The sequence below is a fragment of the Nannobrachium achirus genome, assembly GCF_963921795.1.
Source record: "Nannobrachium achirus genome assembly, chromosome: 5".
NCBI lineage: Eukaryota > Metazoa > Chordata > Actinopteri > Myctophiformes > Myctophidae > Nannobrachium > Nannobrachium achirus.
The window spans coordinates 39,238,722-39,253,462 of record NC_137814.1 but is presented as its reverse complement, the minus strand read 5'-3'; the positions used below and the strand labels follow the sequence as shown (position 1 = coordinate 39,253,462).

At 40.4% G+C, this 14,741-nt stretch overlaps 1 protein-coding gene across 1 annotated transcript in view; it reads left to right on the top strand.

The window, feature by feature from the left end:
* The window catches only part of mast3a (microtubule associated serine/threonine kinase 3a), a gene marked incomplete at both ends in the record, with an annotated part of 65,734 nt that overhangs the window by 1,325 nt on the left and 49,668 nt on the right, over positions 1–14,741 (top strand). The window contains 2 exons of the mRNA XM_080725775.1: positions 897–928; positions 9,918–10,006. Of these exons, the coding sequence (XP_080581901.1) occupies positions 897–928; positions 9,918–10,006 (121 nt within the window). The remainder of the gene's footprint in view (positions 1–896; positions 929–9,917; positions 10,007–14,741) is intronic.

The following is a 14,741-nucleotide window of genomic DNA, read 5'->3' as shown; positions in this document are numbered from 1 at the left end:
CCAGACATCTATCAAGGGTGACCTTAATAGAATATGTTTGAAACATTTTTGCATCTATCATGATCCCCAGTAAAATACCACATAGCATTATGTTAACCTACTGTATATCTACACAGGACTGTTGGACGGTTCATTTCTGTACTCTGCTGCAATGACCCACCTTAATATTCTAGTTTTAAGAACAAGTGAGGTTCTGGCTTGCACAGGGTGCAAAGTACCCGGTACATACACAGCCTTCAGCAACTCATGACTGTGATGAGGAGAAGACCCATTTGGCACCTAAGAAACTAGGCCACGCTATAGCTAATGATCTTTATGCTGCATGGAAGGAAGGCTGCAAGGATGGAGAGAAGGGTTATCGCGGGAAAATGGGGATATTACAGCGGCTGCAAAATACATATATTTATATTTGATATATTTTCAACCAATGTATAGCATTGGCTACTACTACTACAGTATTTGTTTACATGTTATGAATATAAAGCCAGATTTATATTCCATAGTATGATCTTGTCAGTTGTAAAAAAAATGCAATGGAGTTTAAATTAAGCTTTAGGATTGAAAAAAACTATGAACCCTCAAATTTGACTGTTTCAGCGAGGAGGCGACCACCACCAGCCATACTTGGGCATTCATAGAGAGAGGAGCTTATGACACAAACAAGGAGCACCAGTCAGAGCATAATCTTTCCCTTGTAAGGGAAAATGTTTTTCCTTGCATGTTCCCCCTGTCACTGATGTGGAAATTAACCCTTTTGCCATGCTGCAGCAAACGCATTAGGCTGCTACAATAACAAAGGCTGACATCTCCATATCAAAGCAATATTGTGGCTACCTCGCAGCAGTATGGTTAGTATTCCGTTTAATCATGCTTTCATCTTCATTGTTCCTTTCCAGAAAGAGCTGAGCCTTCCACGCAGGGGAAATGTGTAAGTATTGCCCCCTTCCTCCCTCAATGCACGTTGTTCTAGACTAGCACCACTAGAGCAGTGGTTCACAATATTTTCAGGACCCCCACATTTTATGTATCAGGCCATGGAAACCCATTTGAAAAGACGTTGTACCAGGCACCCCCATAAGAGAAGAATTGTATTGCTAAAATTATCAAAATCTTTCAAGATTTTTCGAAGAGCTTAAGTATTCTAAAAGGGAATCTCTGATAACAAAGACAAGGACCAGCACACCGTCAAGAACTTTCAAAATGTTGTCCCTTTTTGAATATATACATATTTTCCTATGCACCTTTCACCAACCTTTGAGGTATGAATGAGCCTTGTTTTAAGAAGTTTTAAGTATAAAATAGAATTAAAAGTGTTTTTAAACCATTCCTCATTTTGATGGAAACCCCCTGGAACCCCTTCAAAGACCCTCGGGGCCCCCGTACCCCACTTTGATAACCACTGCACTAGAGCCTCCAGGTGTCATTCCGACATTCGTCAGATTTATGCTTGCAATTTGTCAGTTAGACATTAGACGTAAACATATAATGCTACGTAACATGCTTCAGAGTCTGCGTGCCGTATACCTGAGAAGTCAAAGAAGCAGCCTCACCACACCAACAGGTTTTACAGGAGATTTTCGGTGACATACCGGTAGGTTGTAATAATTATATCTGAAATGACAAAGAAGGAAGTGATTTGGACAGGCTATAAGAACGACAGGAGAACCCCACAATACATGGGCCTTAGTTTGTGGAGTGAGTCTGTGCCTTTGGCCTTATATTTTCTCCTGTGCTTCCCCCTTCCCACGACAAGAGAGCTCATAATCTCGTGCATTCAGGAGGACCACTTAACCATATGGACCCTAGCGCCCCTATTCTGGTCATGTTATAATAGGAAAACATTTTGGTGAGCTCACAACGCGTCACATTGTGAGGCGAGCTAGATCAGCTTATTTTAGCGAATAGATTTGGTGTAGAGGGGAAAAAGCAGAGCTCCACAGTATAGGCTCCTGGGGTCAGCGAAGCACAGTTTATAGGGTTGAAGTGGTTAAACCCCATTTCAGAAACAGTAAAAATAGCCTATCTTCCAGCTCATAACGTCTGAGCTTGTAGGTCTGCTGCAAAATAGAGTTGCGAGGGGGAAAGTAGTTAATTTGTGGTTAAAAGATTTTTTGAATTGATTGATTGACAGTACAGGTAGTTCTAAAAAGGATAACATAAAAAGCCTCAGAGGCTTGTTTCCATTGTAGATGGTAGACGATCTGTACGTGCACATATATAGAATATAGAATCTCTTCCATTGGAATCCGTGAGGTCTTGGACTTTACTCAGTCTGAGGCAGTTTGCTAAAATGTACTTTTTAATGATAAAAAAAGTAGTAAAAACCTCAAGTAATTTGAATGCAAGCAGCCTTAGGTGGTATGGGAGAGAGACACAGCAGTGTCAGTAAACTATAACCGGAAAGCTTGGTACAGCAACCTAGTTGGACCCTTTTTTTGCGGATTGCTCGGCACACACAGCCCGCTTGGTAAGAACAGTTGGCACCATAGAGGAGGAACACTCTCTCACTTGGTAAGAACAGACTACAGCCCCTTATATTAAGTTAGGAACTAGTTAGGCAAAAAACAGTTTAAACGCCGCGCCGAGTGTTGCGAAGTCCGTGTCAGCCGACTCAGTGCTGTTGGAGTTACGTCCCGCAGACTCCGCTATAGAGACAGAATTGTTAATCCTGAGACGTCAAACGTGGCCGAGTGAGTTCTGGTGCCCACAAATACCTGGTAGTCCCAACATTCCGAGGTCACCGGATTTGACCTGTCCGACTAGATTGTTGTACTGAGTGTTCTTGAATTCCTGTATAAGTAGGGGTCGCTCCATGACAAAGTCAAATATGTCATTCTTGTATCCAGATCCTTCTAGTAGTCAGTGTTTTCTTAAACACTTTCATGAGCCTGCTTTGGGTTTGTCATTATAGGTCTATATCAGGGGTTTTCGAACCTTTTTAGGCCGTGACCTCCAGGCTCCAAAATAAACATATTTGAACTGGGGACCCCCCCCCCCCCCTCCCTGACAAGCACTTGGAATTGTACGTATTACATTTAATGTGACTCGGTTCCACAGATAAATATTGTGAAAATAGCCGAACAACATTAATCATCTGGGGACCACACAAAATAATTTGGGGACCCCACTTGGGGTCCCGACCCCAAGTTTGAGAACCACTGATCTATATCTATCAGTAGCTGGTTGGATGTGTATACGTATACTATATTTAAACATTTTTATTAGGAGACCATATGGTTTAATAAGGGTCCGTGCTCATTAAAGGCTGGCTGGATGAGTCAGAGAGCCACATTTGGTCCATGGGAGTATGTGGCATGATGACCAGTTGTTTTCACTGAGACTGAGTAAGAGGAAATCAACAGGAAAAGGGGGCAGTAAGTTCAGGTCATCCTGGTATAGACTTACTGGTATCAGTATCGTAGACTGAGGCAGAGGGAATTTACTACTGCTGACTACCAAGGCTATAATTGTTCTCCAAGTCAATAAACATGTTTCAGACATTACGGACGTGTTTAATTTTAACCGTGTCGTGAATGTGGTGTAATTGTGGACCATGAGCGTCAAGCATTAGGGTCCCTAATAAATACTTAATATCTCTCTCTCTCTCTCTCTCTCTCTCTCTCTCTCTCTGTCCTTCATTTTACTATTGGATGTTATTGAAGTACAAACAGCCTCTTTGTTTTTGGTGGAAAGTAACTAAATACATGTAGGCTACGTAGCCTAGATTTGAGGTATGTTTACTTTTAAGTATTTCCTTTTTCTTTTTAACTTTAGACTATCTTCAACTACATCTCAGAGGAAAATAAAATGTTGCACTTAAAGCTATACTGTGTAAGTTGCTAAACTAGTGGTCAGTCACGGTATTGCTTTTTTCGTCCGTTTTTCGCCCGGAGTCGTCGCGGACCACCGGAGCGGCGCCGCAAACCACCGCGACCGATACTAATCCATGGAGGGGTAGAATGTAATTTTCTGAGCAGGATTTGGGGAGTGAGAGGTTAAGAATCCTTCACCATCGTAAACTCTGGTTGCTGAGGGAGGCTACTTCCTGAAGAGTCTGTTATTGGCCGGTAGTGTATCATGTGTGTATGATCTGCGATGTGATTGGACAACGTATACAGATGATGCAGATGACGTCATTTTGCCGTGAAATTCTACCCCCCTCACGGCTCATAGAAAACATATAAAGAGAAGGCTTCAGAAGCTGAAAATAACGGAGTGGGGGTTCTAAAACTTTAGCGATTTAACAGTTAGGACAATTTTAAGATTTGTTTTATAAAAAAAGTTACATGGTATAACTTAAATAATCCACTACAATTATTTGACAGAATTTTAGATTATTAATACAAAACATAAGTTAATTTTAAAATGATTGTTATTATAGTTTAAGCACACGCTGCAGCACATATGAAGGCTAATTAAAACCAGACTCACCTTTACCAGCTGCAACATTAAAGTTAGAAACACACTGATGCATTGCTAATTAGTAACTATAATCCCATAATATGATTGTGTAAACAGCAATTCTGCAAAATGTGTAGGCCTACTTCTATCTACTGTAGGCCAATAAAGCTATACTTACCAATACTTTTGTATTTGCACAAGTAAAATATAACATATATCATGCCACCAGGCTTGTGTCAAATGAGCCTACATTGCTTGTTTTAATTGATTAGTTATTAGTTATGTAACTATACCAGGGTTGTCAACATTGGACGGTCAGAATCCAGGAGATTTATTTTTTGGGGGGTGCGCGGAACTCTCCTAGCGGGGTCTGGGGGTCCTCTCCCCAAAACCTCTTAACAGATATATACTTTCCTGTGTTCTGTTGAATTTTGTGCATGTTTGATACTTTTATCAGGCTTGCTTTACTAGCACTGGTACAATTTCAGCCTTAAATGCCAAATGTAGGTGAATAATAATGACTTCTCATCTTTAAGTCATTACATTTATATGATCTTTCTTGCATGCATTGCCCCCAACCCTAAAGCGGGGGGTCTGGGGGTCCACCCCCATAAAAAATATAACATAGTAGATGTAATTTCCTGTGTTCTGGTGAATTTTGTGCATGTTTTATACGTTTATCAGGCTTGCTTTACTAGCATGGGTACAATTTCAGCCTTAAAATGCCAAATGTAGGTGTACAGATTTGATGACTGAACCAAAGGATTTAATGATGACTTCAATTTTTTAAGTCATTACTTAAGTGAATATGTGTCTGATCTTTCTTGCATTCATTGCCCCACCTCTAAAGCGGGGGGTGTGGGGGTCCTCCCCCAGAAAAAAAATAACATAGTAGATGTAATTTCCTGTGTTCTGGTGAATTTTGGGAGTTTGATACCAAATCCAGGAGAAATCCAGGAGATTCGCCAATCCAGGAGCATGCCAGGAGATGGGGTCAAAATCCAGGAGACTCCTCCTGGGAGATCCAGGAGAGTTGACAAGCCTGAACTATACTAATATTATGAAACAGTTGCAGGCAGCTCACATGAACCTACTGCATATGCCTAGAAATCAATATAAACCCCATGATCGGTCGATCATATAGTGCAGTGGTTCTCAACCAGTGGTCCGGGGACCACCAGTGGTCCTTGTGGGGGTTCCAGGTGGTCCCAAGCTAAATGATGGAGAGTTGGTAACCAAGTGGACCCTTATAGATCTTTAACTCTTGAGAATGTAAAATTAAACCAAAAGACCCTCTCAAGACTTACATTATTGTTTAACATCGGCATGTTTAAGAGGAGTAGAAGAATTGTTATTTTGATCAACGTTTGCCTGTTATCTCTCATATGCTAGCCTACCAGTACCACATTAATACAGCAAGGAATTGTGGACCAAATCTTATCCAACGATAACAAAATAATACATGTTTTTGGTCTGAGAGGCTAAATATCATCAAATGGTGGTCCGGACTCTGTGGCTCAAATGCAGAATAAATAATGGACCTTGACAGTGGTGTAAAGTAACTACAGGGGAAGTAACTTTTTTAGGTATTTGTACAAATACAGAGTATCCAATACTTCTACTTCTACTCCACAACATCTCAGAGGCAAATGTTGTACTTTTACTCCACTACAATTATAGGAAAACTTTAGTTGATCATCATTACTAAACATACTTTAACCACTTCAGCCCTATATATTTGGCCATTTGAAAATAGCCGATCTACGAGCTTAGATCTGTAGATCTGTTATTTTCAGTATAGGCCTACAAATGAAAACTTGAAATGGGACATTAGTATTTTCTACTTTTTGATGACAATGTACTTTTTTACTCAAGTACATTCTGGACTTTCACTTCAGAGTATTCCCACATTGCAATCTTACTTTTACTTGAGTAAAACAGTTGAGTACTTTTTCCACCACTGACCTTGACATGAAAAGGGTTGAAATCGAAACCCACTGGTTCAGTGTGAGGCTGTGAGCATGAGGACTGAGGACTGAGGAGATGGACAGACACAACATCCATCCCTCTATTATAATGACAACTTCCTCTCTCTCCCTCCCCGGCCCGGCGCACTGCATTAGTCCCTCCTCTCGATGCGTTGCTGCTGCTGACACACAATCGCGCGGCGTTCTATTGCTGGAAAGTTTTTATCACTTTAGTTTTTATGTGTCGGGCGAATAGATCCGTCTATGATGATGATGGCGACGTGTCCCGCGGAAGACGGACCGTACCGAAAACGGTGTTCATCCTCGTAGGGGGAAAGAGAAGAGACAGAGAGCGGAGATGATGGCAACCTCGCTGGGTTACTTCTTATCCGCTCTTCCCTGGCTACGGAGCCAGTTTGTGCCAACCCTGAATGGAGTCTCTGCTTTGGGACACGGCGTACTATAGGCTAGCCTTAGCCTGCCAACTACTGCCGTTATTCTAGAAGGAATTATTGTTTTTGCCATTCTGGCAAACGTATAAGATCCTTTGTACGTGTCTGGATTAAATCGTTTACTCGCCCCACTCTTCGATCATCATGTCGGACCAAAATTACTACTGGACAGTCTTGCCAAGCTACAAAACTAGTTTTGTGACTGGGGCTATGATGAAAAGAACAAAAGGGTAACTATCACGTTTTTGGTTCAGAAGATTCAGAATCAGATGGGGGAGGGGGGAGGAATAGAAAGCATTTTTGTCTCCAGTTGTCACCTCTGGACTCCCTGCTGTGAGCAGTGTTGGGCTGTCCCTCCTTGGAAAGCCCGTTGTCCAACAAATAGCAATTTGTTGAACGTTTTGTCCAGGGCCATGATGATGATGATGCCGTTGACGAGTAATAGCTAACGTTGTGCAAAACAAATAGTAATCTGTGCTTATGGAATTGTTGTTGTTATCACTCTGTCTGGGTCATATGATAGCCTGTGTTGGTTACATTACATCCGCCCTGTTTTTTTTGTCTCCGACATAGAAACGTGGCCATTGTGGAGTGTGTGTGTGTGTGTGTGTGCGCGTATTGTTGTGGCTGGGAGCAGCCTGCCTATGCATTGTCTTGCAGAGTTACCAGCTGTCGCTTATAGGGACATAATGTCCCGATCCCGATTCGGATGGACTGGACGTATATGCGTACATTTGTGTGGAAATCTGAGAAAACCAGTAACTGTTAATTCCAATTTATGCGCCTTTTATAGGCATATGCAATCTAGATTATAATTTCCCTAACCACTGACTGTAGGCCACTAACTAACAAGACCCTATTGGTCTGACAGACAGATCAACCCATTACCCACTTTTTTTTAGCCGGATTGAGGTAATTAATTGCTATGCTTTAGAATCATGCTTCTACTCTGGTGCTATTAGTCATTCAACACATGATGACTTTGACTGGAACAATCAAGTGAATAAATAGAGACATTTTGACTAACAGACATGGCAACATGTAGGCTAGGGGTCCTCAACGTTTCCAGGCCAGGGACCCCTTAGCTGAGAGAGAGATGAAGCAGGGACCCCCGCAACATATTTTATAGAATTGTGTTGCAGATTAAAAATGTTCATAGATTTCTTAGACAGCTTAGACTTGTTTGACAGCACTGTCATCATGTTGGAGTAATGTGTATCTTCAGACATTTAACCACTTGAATGTCAACTACTCTTCTTTTCCCTCTACTAACCTCTTTGCCAAATATAGCTGATCTACAAGCTTACAACGCCTCGCAGCAGATAAGCTTGTAGATCTGATATTTTTGGCTAATGTTCCACTCGAAAAAGGGATGCTAGGGTTCAAGCGATTAATGTAAAAAACATGATCCTATCACACAAAGATTTGGCGGCCCCCCTGTAGTAACTCTGAGGACCCCCTGTTTAAGACCCCTGATGTAGGCTACTGTAGGCATGTCTCACTGGCCCACATGCATCACAGCTAAGTACATAGTCATCTGTCAAGTCCTTTCAATCCAAACCTATGTTGTTCTTCCATAACAAGAATAGCCTTATCACTGCTCAGTGTTGATAGGAAAATCACACATGGTGGGTTGATGTTTTGATGACATCTTGCCAAAGTTCCTATCTACCAAAGACAAAAAGTTATCCATTTATTTATTTCCTGATAAGGATAAGATGGGATGGTTAAAGTTCAAGTGTCTATAGTATTTATAAGACTAGGAGTCTTTAGCAAACACTTTGGCTCTCTGCGTCTTTCTGTTTCCATGCAGTCTGTGCCAGTTTGCATCACTTTGATTTGGGAGTAGGGCTGTCACAATTATTACATAATCGTCTAATCGTAATTATTTGACATAATCGCGATTATTTTTCATATTCGTCATAATCGTTTCCATGTTGAAAAAATGACATATATTTTTTTAAGTAAAAAATAGTGGAAATAGCAGATCTACAAGCTCACAACGCATTGTGAGCTTGTAGATCGGCTATTTCCACTATCAATTATTTTTTAAGTATAAAGTTGTCAAATATGTCCTTCATTTCTTTGTATATTTAGGTTATGTGTCATATCTACCAAGTGCAACTTCAAAGCCTATAAGCCAAACAGAAATGTAATTGTCAACGACAAAAACACGACAAATGTCATATCGTGACAGCCCTATTTGGGAGGCGTACTCTGTATGGCTGCCCCAGAGCCAGCACATAAATGTCAGGCCTGGTTGTTGTCTAAGCTCCTCAATCATTGTAGGTTGAGGTCACCCACTGCCAGCAAGAGGCAGCATCAGTATAATACCCAGGAAGAAGGATGTGACCTATGACCAGCCTAGAAACAAAACAGTCTCAAATAACAGAGTGGCTTCTCTGATGTCATGTTGATGATGTCTCAGTCTTGTCCAAATATGGAGGGCATGGTGGATCTGACTCAGACCATTCACAAAAAAACGTGAAAAATATTTAGGGTTTATGTCCTTGCAAAATAAATGTACCATTGTGGGTTTGTGAGATTAGCCCTGGATACACAGTACACCCCTTCTGGGTGTCTCACCTCCCAGGAGCCACCTGAAACCATAAAAACAATGCTCTGTAGATTACACTCTAATCCCTATGGACCAGAATTCATATGGAAGCCATTTTGCTCTTTCATCACCCCACCCTGTCGTGTGAATAGGGTCAATTAGTAGGGAGGACAGTGGCCCTACTCTAACCATACTAACTGCTGTGATATACTGATAAATCAGTGACTCTATTGGGTTGAATAAAGTTGTCCACTTATTATGATCATGTAATTACACTTTCTACTATAGATCTTTTGTTATAGAGCCAACACTTGTGTCATGTCACAGTCCTTGACAAACTGGCATTTAAAGAAAACTCCACACACCAACACTTGCTAAAATCTACTGTGAAGAATGGCTACTTTATCTTTAGAAAAATAACAAATTGTTAATGAATAGAACATTGTTGCCATCTACGCCCTGGGCGTTCATGTCAGGTATTCTAATAACATTGTTAAAAGTAAATGCCTTTCTCTCTCTTGCTTTTCCCCCCTCACATAGTGCCCGTAATAATAAAAGGAGGAGTCTGGCAGTTGGAACCCCTTCGCCCACACTCTCCAGACCTCTGTCACCTCTCCCACTCGCTACAGGTAAAGATGGCTTGTTTACACATTGTCTGCTGCTCTGCACACGGCTTGATAAACAGCTTATTCATTCGTTAAAAGTTATGGATTACTAGTATTTGTGCATGCTGAGAACCACACATGGGGAACAGGCAACCATGTCAAGTCATAAGTTATTGTTTCTCTGGCATGTCACTGAACTAGATGTGTTGTTTAGTGTCCTACATATGACTTGGGTGTGGTATTAGTTTGAATGAGGTTTGTCACAAGACATGTTAGTACCACCTGCGGTAGTGTTGCTGTGGTTTTGATTGCCACACACAAGTGCACAGTGAGATAGAGTGTTGCTTGTTTTCTCATTTCACTCATTTCCCAATATGGTTTCTAATAGGTGTATTTATGCTACACTTGCTTTGAAGCTGTTTATACATGGCAAAATCTGGAGTGTTGGTTTAATTTCTAGGTGATAATGAATTAATTTCTAGACCAGTGGTTATCAAATGTTGTTAATTTTTATTTTCTATTTCTCTGGTTCTATTTGAAAATATACAAATGGAACCAAATGGAACCGTTGTTTCCGTTTATACACTATGCATGGGTCCATTAATGTGGAATACTGTGAACCGCTGATCTATACAGTCGTAAATAGAGGATTATTTATTATTCAACTACCAGAGAAAGACACATTCACTGTCCAATTCATTCTATTTTGGCAGAATTAAAAATAGAAGGTAATGAATGCCAGACTTAATATTTAAGCAAGTTGATGAAGGGCAGCCAGTTGACTCTGTGGTAAAGCACTGTAAAATGTCTCTCCACTGTGAATCTGGCTTGTTTTCTAACTAACACAATTAGTAGGGCAGGAGAGAGGGGTCTACCAGCACCCCAATGACATGTTTTCGAAACCTGTTTTTTTTGGACCGTTATGATGTCTAGTTATGATTTCTGCTTGTTGCCATCGCCAACTAATACCCCATGGGGTTCATTTTTAACCTTTTCTCACAACTATTCCCAATCTGAACCATACAATGGTCATAACAGAAAATGCCATAACGCTTGATGTAAACAACCTACAGGGACAAATGAACACACTTTTCTATATGATTTTGACCCAGGGAATTCATTAAAGTGGTTATTTTTTACATTTAAGCACATCTTGACCCTATTTCAGGACAGAAACGGCGAAGAATAACCCAAAAATGTTCAAAACACGTCTATACTTCTCTTTGTAGTTTGTACAGATGAATTAAGGTGTATTCTTTTGATACCACAGGTTTTTTAGGACCCTTATGATGTCTAGTTATGATTTCTGCTTGTTGCCGTGGTCAACTAATGTCCCATGGGGTTCATTTTTAACCTTTTCTCACATATCCCCAATTAGTGTGGGGATTTAGGGGAGCAAATGCTAATTTCGTGCAATTTTGACTTAAAGCACGAAATTTTGCACAGATGTAGCCCAGGGCTTGCTCTAATGATTTAGCTAGGGCGCCCGAGTCTGCGACCTTCGGGGTCGCCACAGCGGTCAAATCAAGTTGGGCTTCCATTGACTTTCTATACAGGAGGAAAATACCCAGAAAAAGATTTTTTTTCTGGGTATTTAAGGAGGATCTGAGGGGTCTAACTAGGGGTTTGTCATGATGCTGAATCCATTGCAGGCATTTGTTTTGCACAAAAAACATTCTGTGGGCTAGAAATGGCCTCAGAAAACAATACACGTATGGGTGAGTATTCATGTTAGTCGGAGGCCTTAGGGTTTTTTTTTCTTGTGCTAATCAGTCTAAAAGTTCAAAATTTTGCACAGATGTAGCTCAGGGCATGTTCTAATGATTTAGCTAGGGCGCCCGAGTCTGCGACCTTCGGGGTCGCCACAGCACCCACACAACTCTGAAAAGTGATGACTCATCACTTTTCATCACTAAAGTCGATGGGAGCCCAACTTGATTTGGCCGCTGTGGCAACCCCGAATGTCGCAGACTCGGGCGCCCTAGTTAAATCATTAGAGCATGCCCTGAGCTACATCTGTGCAAAATCTTGAACTTTTAGACTGATTAGCACGAGAAAAAAAAACCCTAAGGCCTCCGACTAACATGAATACTCACCCATACGTGTATTGTTTTCTAAGGCCATTTCTAGCCCACTGAATGTTTTTTGTGCAAAACAAATGCCTGCAATGGATTCAGCATCATGACAAACCCCTAGTTAGACCCCTCAGATCCTCCTTAAATACCCAGAAAAAAAATCTTTTTCTGGGTATTTTCCTCCTGTATAGAAAGTCAATGGAAGCCCAACTTGATTTGACCGCTGTGGAGACCCCGAAGGTCGCAGACTCGGGCGCCCTAGCTAAATCATTAGAGCAAGCCCTGGGCTACATCTGTGCAAAACTTCGCGCTTTAAGTCAAAATTGCACGAATTTAGCATTTGCTCCCCTAAATCCCCACACTAATTGGGGATATGTGAGAAAAGGTTAAAAATTAACCCCATGGGACATTAGTTGACCACGGCAACAAGCAGAAATCATAACTAGACATCATAAGGGTCCTAAAAAACCTGTGGTATCAAAAGAATACACCTTAATTCATCTGTACAAAGAGAAGTATAGACGTGTTTTGAACATTTTTGGGTTATTCTTCGCCGTTTCTGTCCTGAAATAGGGTCAAGATGTGCTTAAATGTAAACAAGAATTGACACAGTCAATATATAAGCTGGTCAGATGAAAAAAAAAATGTTTTTTGAAAAAAAAAAAAAAAAAAAATGTTTTTTGGAAAAAAAAAAGTTTTGGAAAAAAATGTTTTTTGGAAAAAAAAAGTTTTGAAAAAACTCGGGCGTGCTCAAACAACAGTAATAACTGCGTATTACCTTACTGTACTTTACTGTACTGTATACTGTACCTCACTGTACTGTACTGTACATATTCTGTGTTCTATATCTATGAAGTCTGTGTTCTAGATCTATGAATTTTGTCACTCCCCCCCCCCCGTGTGTGTGTGTGTGTGTGTGTGTGTGTGTGTGTGTGTGTGTGTGTGTGTGTGTGTGTGTGTGTGTGTGTGTGTGTGTGTGTGTGTGTGTGTGTGTGTGTGTGTGTGTGTGTGTGTGTGTGTGTGTGTGTGTGTGTGTGTGACTTTTACTTATAACTGAGTACATCTACAGTGCAGTATTGATACTTTTAAGATACTTTAAAAAAAACAAGTGTAAAACATTTGAGTACTTTTTCCAACAGCTACTTTCCCCCATAGCCTGGAGGACTCCTGCTAAGTTTACAGTTGCCATATAGCCTATTACTCTATAAATCTATCTGTGATGTCTGATTTTACTAAAACTAGCATGCTTATTAGGCAGTAGTGGGAAAAGTACTCGCATTCTTTACTTAAGTATCATACAAGTGGAAGACTTGTATTCAAAATGTACTTGAGTAAGTATAAAAAGTATTTGTATTGAAATGTACCAAAAGCAGAAAGTACGCATTATGCAGAACTTAATGTAACCAAGGTGTTCAAATAAGTGTATTGATTGTAGGCATTTTCCAAAATCTTGTGGTATTTCACTGCTACATATCGTTCTAAATATATGCTTTCTTGTCATTTAGTACAATGAATGTGTTACCGTGTCTCTAGAAATGTGCTCATTATTTGTGAAGATACTAACTGTAATTCTCAAAGACTCGCATTGGTTCATTCAGCACATCGTTTTTGCTCTGTTTCATTTGATATTAAAATGCAACTCGAATTAATCTACTGTGTGGACACTGATCAGATGACAGGAAGAAGCAGCTCATCAATGAATGTACTTTGTGTTGCTTTTGTAAATTGTGTAGGGTACGATATTTTCATGACTTCACACCAAAGCCCATATCATGGTCATAGAGTTAAATCATTGACAACTTGCATACTCGTTCAGTTCATATGTTAATGCAGATGGTATGCAGATGGTGTGACACATCACCTACTACAGCCTACAACGATGCCCAGGGCAACACTGCATATTGTCTATAAATGGCTCACAGTTTAAATAACGTACGGTTTATTTGGACAATCATCTGTAACAGATGAAGTATAATTAAATACGACGTGATTAACGTTTGTTTGACATCCTCATCACAATTACATTGGATGCATCGCGTTGATTAAAGTGAATGGCTGCTATAGTTTTGCTAGTTTTCATCACCTAATCACCTTCCTTTCATAACCTAATCTCTACGTTTAGAATTGAAAGAAGAAAAATAATGTTAATGTTAGTATGAAGCTAATTATAAAGCTTAAATGGATGATGATGTCAACAATGACTTGTGAAAATCAAAGAATGATAGCCGATCTACAAGCAATCATACAAACATTTTGTACTTTGATGCCAATACTTTTGTACTTTTACTCAAGTATAGACCTCTCTTTTCTTCTGTTTCATTTATCACAAGCAGGCTGGCCACAGGCACCGCCTCAGTGTGAAGGAATGGTGCTCCCTGCTGGACAAAATATGTCATTACAGCAGTACAGATCTGGAGGGCCTGGCCAATGGATCATGAGCTCGGTGACCATGTGACATGGACAGCCAATCGGCAAATAGGTCCCCTAGGTCCCCTGAATGTCTCAGGACAATGTAATCTGTTTAAAGAGCTGGTCCTGCTGACCAGCTAAAAATAACCACTTTTATGAATTCCCTGGGTCAAAATCATATAGAAAAGTGTGTTCATTTGTCCCTGTAGGTTGTTTACATCAAGCGTTATGGCATTTTCTGTTATGACCATTGTATGGTTCAGATTGGGAATAGT